At 40.7% G+C, this 6,689-nt stretch overlaps 1 protein-coding gene across 1 annotated transcript; it reads right to left on the reverse strand.

Annotated features, from left to right (window-relative positions):
* Nucleotides 1–321: 321 nt before the first annotated feature.
* LOC136518098 (serine/threonine-protein kinase SAPK4-like) lies at nt 322–5,824 on the reverse strand. The gene is made up of 9 exons (XM_066511757.1): nt 5,570–5,824; nt 5,371–5,445; nt 4,540–4,641; nt 4,382–4,435; nt 4,132–4,224; nt 3,940–4,032; nt 1,184–1,288; nt 993–1,091; nt 322–889 (listed from the first exon to the last, which is right to left on the reverse strand). The coding sequence occupies exons 1-9, from the start codon at nt 5,687–5,689 to the stop codon at nt 554–556; spliced, it is 1,077 nt and encodes a 358-aa protein (XP_066367854.1). The 5' UTR covers nt 5,690–5,824; the 3' UTR covers nt 322–553.
* Nucleotides 5,825–6,689: the final 865 nt, after the last annotated feature.

A 6,689-nucleotide genomic window follows, 5' to 3' on the forward strand; every position in this document is an offset into this window, starting at 1 on the left:
ACGTATCGACACGTTTTTGCGCCGACACAACCCTATCGTGTTTGTTCCCACGAGCTTGCACCAGAAAGTGAAAGTCAGCCACCACATTCTCCAGGTATCACCTTACAGTCCACGCATGTTCGTTTATCCCTCCTTGTAAGACTCAAGTAAACTTTTCAGGGGAAGAAATGCATACTCGATTTCAAAATCTTTTAACTTTTATATTCAATGTTTGCAAAGTTACACAACTCATTCTGACAGAATTTGCAGCATTTCATCCAATTTTACTGGATATGCCCCAACATATGGCTTACAAACTCCAAAATGTTGCTACAGAGTGCAAACAAATGGTAGAACTTCCTATCCAAAAACACAATCAGGTGTGCCTGTACAAAACCTTGCTCCTTTAGAACAAACCCATATACCACACATACAGTTCAACAAAACAAATATATTACAGGGTGGAGAAGGCTTAAATAGACTACTATATCTGACGCCAGTATTGCATACATTCTACCAAATTTAGCAGACAATAAAGCCAATTATCTACATTGAGACACGTCACAGGCAGCATTTAGATGTGCAGTGAGGTCATATCCAGCTCCCCGCTTTCGCGAACCTCCCTAACCCTCTTATCACACTCATCTTCTTCTTCCTCCTCTTTGAGTTCGCTCTCTTCCTTTTCCTCCTCATCTGAGCATTCTTCACTGTAGCCATAGCCTGATCTCAATGATTTTGGCAAGGTTCTTGCCTCCTTGACAATCTTCATGATTTCTTCAGTTGTTTGCTCTGAAAAAGCAGAGACACTGTTGTCCCTCCTGAAGTAGGATAACTGCACCGCTTCTGTGAGCTCCCTCGGCAAGTTCTTTAGAAACCATGGATGGTTTTTTATTTCCCTCATGGTGATTCTCTATGGGAAATTCAAAATTGCAAACAACAAAGGTAAGCCAGTTATAGACCCAATAACCATGCTGATACAGTGACACTACAATTGAGATGGTTCATTGTATTACCCTTAATGGATTGCTAACAAAGATGCGTGAAATGAGCTGTCTGCAATCATCAGATATGTGAATGTTGTCTGGGATATTATATTGAATTGCTGCTATTCGCTGAAAATAAAGGTGTAAATGTCAGGGGGTAAAACATATTTTTTCCTCAATATATGTGAAGAGCATCCGTAACATAGGCACCTAGCTGTCACCTGAATGGTCTTTCTAATATTTTTAGGATCATCCTGATCTTCAAACGGGTAGGCTCCCACAAGCATGACAAAAAGAGTGACTCCACAGGACCATACATCTGCAAGCTACACTACCAAAATACACTGGTCAATTGTCATTACTCAGTAACACCAGGTACTAATGCTGTTTTAAAGGAAGCAATGAAGCAGAGTGTTTCATTTGTACTCCTAGCATATTCATATATTTAATAATAATATGAGCTAAATTAGGATAAAGAACCACCAAAAGCAAAAGTGTAAATGACCAAGCAACAGATGCTCGTGTAGATGGCATGCTTGAACTGGCTATGGATATGACTGGTCAATATCCCAATAATAGTTAGCTTTCTGATGGAGATCAAGTAATGTCCACATCAACTGGATAAGTTCATTGAGATAATTTCTGCCACATCTAGTGCCATCACAATGCAATAATAACAAACAAAAGCTTTATCGACTGTATCATTTTCACAATAAACAAAATCCAAGGAAACTAAAGAAAAAAAGAAAAGTAGAGTATATCAAAAAAAGGCAGAGAGATATCAGATATCACCATTTTACCAAGAATAAACAAATTCTGCAACATCAAGTCATGATATGTTTTGATGGATGAATTGATTGACCCTATAATTTAACAGATTTACCATCGCCAGTTCGCACTCTAACGCTTGATTTCAACAATTCTTGATGGAAACAAAGGGTTCTGTTTTATCTATAGGGATTTTCTTAACCAACAACCAACAACCAACAACAAAGCCTTTAAGTCCCAAACAAGTTGGGGTAGGCTAGAGTTGAAACCCAACAGAAACAATCAAGGTTCAGGCACGTGAATAGCTGTCTTCCAAGCACTCCTATCTAAGGCTAAGTCTTTAGGTATATTCCATCCTTTCAAGTCTCCTTTTATTGCCTCTACCCAAGTCAACTTCGGTCTTCCTCTGCCTCTCTTCACGTTACTATCCTGACTTAGGATTCCACTACGCACCGGTGCATCTGGAGGTCTCCGTTGCACATGTCCGAACCATCTCAACCGGTGTTGGACAAGCTTTTCTTCAATTGGCGCTACCCCTAATCTCTCACGTATATCATCGTTCCGAACTCGATCCCTTCTTGTATGACCGCAAATCCAACGCAACATACGCATTTCCGCGACACTTAGCTGTTGAGGGATTTTCTTAAGAATCATTTAATTTAACAGTTTAACTACATATAAACAGCTACATGAGTGGAACTTGCTGAAATAAAGATAAAAATAACAAACTCTAGACTCTAGCACATTTTTTCTATTTTGATTAGTGATTCTTGTGTCATGATTCAATCAACAGAAGCTTACTGTTGATTTCCACTGGCTATTAACAGAGTCACAGTAAATTGGTAATTTGACAATAATATTCTTTTGCTAGTTGAAATTCTGTGTCAATGAAAGCACTGAAGATATGCCAACATTTTTTTTTGTTGGTAAATCAGTATGGATGTGTCCATACAGCCATAGTATCTGAACTGCACATACAACTAACTTTTTTTCTTTCTTGAATATGAAGAAGAGAAAAAGAAAAGAAAAGGAAAGGGTATAGAACCCAAACACATACAACTAACTTAGGCAGTCCAGCCTGTAGAAGGTACATGATTTGTTGAATCAAACAAGATACAGCTCTGAAGTCACCTTGAATAAAAAAGGAGAACCTATGTGCTGACCGGTGACCATGTGCAGTTTACTCGCCTAAAAAATCTAGTTAATCTACTGAAAGAGTATCGACACAGAGAAACATATTAAAGGCCAAGACTCCATTAACTACACCAAAACTTGGACCAACATATTGGAGAGTGGATGATGCGTAGAAGGTCCACTCGATGGGTGGTCTGCATGTGCAATGGGCCAATGAGTCCACTCTACTTTATCAGTGTCAACATCTGTTAGGGTACACCTTACCAACAGAAATGCAAGGGATGAAGAGGCAAGATTCCAACAAGATGTCTGAAAGTGACTACTTATCCTCTATTCACTGTTGCTACATAGTCCAATAATCAATCGACTGCCTTCTAGAAGTCACAAGTATTGATCAAGATAAGTCCAGGAATTATGGTTCCAAATGTTACTACAACTAACCATAAAATTGAATATTAATCTAGGAAGTGTGGTTTCATGCTGAAGATGGTGAAATCAAATCAAATACACAAATATGTTTGTCGACGAAACAAGTAACTAATGAATAAACTGTTCTTCAGAAAGAATATAAACACCTGACCAAGTATGTTATCGAAATTGGGAAGTTCAATATAGGTATCTTTCTTATCTCAAGCCTCTTTCCTTAATGACATCAATATTGGGGGCGAATTCTCCAGAACCAATACAGGCAACTGTGGACCATCAGATTTAACTGTCCACAAAAGAACCAAACATGTGCAGTGCCACAATCTTGAAAAGAATCAGATATGTTGCGCACTATTAATGGATAACTTAATTATAAGTACTTAGAAGAGATTTTGGTAATAAGGTGGTACCTCTACATCTCAATAACATTTTTTGAAATGAATAACCCTAAATAATCACTAAACTTGACCAAGCAGCACTTGCAGCCAACATATCTAGTACTAATGTGAATGCCAGCAAAATAAGAATGTAACTAAATATGATGTGTAATAATGATAAGATGAAGAATATTACTGATGTACTTTTGAATATATGCTTAACAGAACATCAACATGCAAGTATGCATAAACATGAGATTCTTGCCACTCACCTTCCCATCGTACTCCCGCCGAGAAAGGACCTCTGGTGCAATATATGCTGGCGTCCCCACTGCTGATTTTGGCCTTGAATGTAGTACTGATGACTGTAACAAATTACTAGAAATTAAATGGTATTCTTAAGCAAGCTTACAGACATGTCAAATAACTTAAAGCTACCAATACAACGAGAAATTAGAGACAACCTTGGAGTAGCCAAAATCACATATCTTGAGCCGTGGAGCTAGGCTGCCATCCAAGAGAACATTCTCCAGCTTCAAATCTCTATGGCATATTTGCTGAAAAGTAGACAAGATTCCAACATTTAAGCATATGTTCAGGTCCCACTCATATAAATAATTTAAAAACACACACCTGCACTTCCCGCAACAAAGCATATATATCTAGTATATGTGAACAGTAACGACTAGACGCTAATTTATAGTTTCCTCATACCATGTGATGGCAATAGCTCACTCCACAGATCAACTGCTGGAAGAAATACCTGGCCTACAATGAGAAGAAGAGAACACATTGAAATTTGTTGTGGGGGATGAATAACACATTAAGGCTAAAATAGTACTCAAACAACACCCAATTTGATAATATAGTACCTCATCCTCGCTAAATCGCCCACGATCCACGATTCGATCAAATAGTTCACCGCCAGCCGCATACTCCATCACAATTGCAAGATGCGTTGGTGTTACGATCACCTGCAGAGTTTTTTTCCCTAATGGAATAAGCTTTTGAGTTGGTGCTGGTTTATTTAGCCAATATATTTATAAAAAGTAATAGAAAATAGTGTTATGTACTAGTACTAGAGAAAGTAGGGAGAGAGATAAACTTGGCACACACTTCAATCAAATCCAAGAAGGGGCCTGTTTAGTTCCCCACTAAAACGTCAAATTTTTCGAGATTCCCTGTCACATCGAATCTTTGAAAGCATGTATGAAGCATTAAATATAAATAAAAAATAAAACTAATTACACAGTGTAGACAAAATCCACGAGACGGATCTTTTAAGCCTAATTAGACTATGATTGGACATTAATTACCAAATAACAACGAAAACGCTACAGTAGCATTTTGCCAAAAAAAATTGGCATCCAAACTGGCCCCAGGAAGCAGCTTATTTCCCAAATAATTAAAACCCAAACCATCCGGCACCTAAATACTGACCCACAAATCCTAAAAGGCAAGAACATGGGCGGCCAGCTTGATTGCTTGAATGCAATCTCAAAACAGATTGCCAATAAACACAGCAAATCAAGAAGAAGATGCACCCTTCGTCAAAACTTCCGCTTCATCGGCACCTCCTTCGAACCGCACAAAAGCATGCACACCTCTTTTTTTACCCCCAACACTACAGATGAACCTAACAGGACAAAAGGGAGTAATAAACAAACAATCGATAAATATCTGCTCCTTATTGGCACACGCACCTCTATGAACTGGATGATGTTCGGGTGCCGCAGCGACCGGTGGTTGACGATCTCGCGGTACACATTCTCGTCGATCTGCGAAAAAAAAAAGCCCACCCGATCAGCACAACAAAACCAGAACCTCCGGATCCGAACCCTCGACAAACCAACCCGACCCAAACCCTTCGAGTCGAGAGAGCAGCGAAGCCAAGGCTCAGACCCGGTGGCCGCGCTCGATGAGCTTGACGGCGACGAGCCCTCGGGTCTCGCGGTTGCGCATCAACCGCGCCACCCCGAAGTTGCCCGACCCGATGTCCCGAACAGCCTCGTACTTGTCCATGATGCCCACCCCGTACGTCGTCCGCCGGTCAGCGCGCTGGCATGCGGGAGCACGGTCGCGGGGGAGGAGGTGGGGAGGAAGGGAAGAGGCAGGGGTGCTAGGCGAGCGGGTGAGGGCGCGAGCGCGAGGCGAGCTCGACGAATCGGCGGGCGCAGGTGGCTGGGCGGAGGAGTCGGTGTGGTGTGGTCTCCTCGGGCGCGGTCGTGTCGCTTTCCGGTGTGTGGCGCCTCGCTGGAGGTTTATATACAGGAGATGCACGGTGGGTGCTAGGCGGGCCCCGCAGTCAGTGCCTTGTGGCGTGTCCAGGAAGGAAGCGCTGATTGTTTTTTTTTATGGTAGCAACGGATTCGGTGCGCTTTGCTTTTGAATCAGCTAGGCCTTGTTTAGATCACCTTCAAATTCTAAGTTTTTTTATTTTTTTTTTTGTCATATCAATTTTTAGTCGTTTGTGTGGAGCATTAAATATAGGTAAAAAAAATAACTAATTGTACAGTTTAGTTCGAAATCACGAGATGAATCTTTAGAGCTTAGTTGGTCCACGATTGGACAATATTTACCAAATAAGACGAAAGTGTTACTATTCATCAGGTTGAAATTTTTTACAATCTAAACATGGCCTAGAGCTCTTTTTAACGCTCTAGCGTATGTGTTTCTCCTTCTCTGCCACCAAAAGACTAAAAGTAAGACTATTTTTTTGTCTGACTTTTTTTTGTCGCTCCTCCCTTTCGGTCATGCGATACTCCGCGTGATAGAAAAAGAAACTGTCATCCCTACGATCCTCGCCTACTTTGAAGGAAACAAATCGATCATCTGAGGCCATATGCATAGAAGGAAACGATAATCATGCATGGAAGAAAATAATTGGCAAAGATCAAGCAAGACTCCTCCCTTTCGGCCATGCGATACCCCGTGCGATAGAAAAAGAAATTGTCATCCCTGTGATTCCCGCATACTTTGAAGAAAACAAATCGATCATCTGAAGCTACATGCATAGAAGGAA

Source organism: Miscanthus floridulus, chromosome 17 (assembly GCF_019320115.1).
Source record: "Miscanthus floridulus cultivar M001 chromosome 17, ASM1932011v1, whole genome shotgun sequence".
Classification (NCBI taxonomy): domain Eukaryota; kingdom Viridiplantae; phylum Streptophyta; class Magnoliopsida; order Poales; family Poaceae; genus Miscanthus; species Miscanthus floridulus.

Coding starts and splice junctions, on each gene's coding strand:
- LOC136518098 (XM_066511757.1), bottom strand. CDS start 5,689: ATGGACAAGTACGAGGCTGTTCGGGACATCGGGTCGGGCAACTTCGGG. Junction 4,436..4,539: donor GGCGATTTAGCGAGGATGAG/GTACTATATTAT, acceptor TTCTCATTGTAG/GCCAGGTATTTCTTCCAGCA. Junction 890..992: donor TTGTTAGCAATCCATTAAGG/GTAATACAATGA, acceptor AATTTCCCATAG/AGAATCACCATGAGGGAAAT.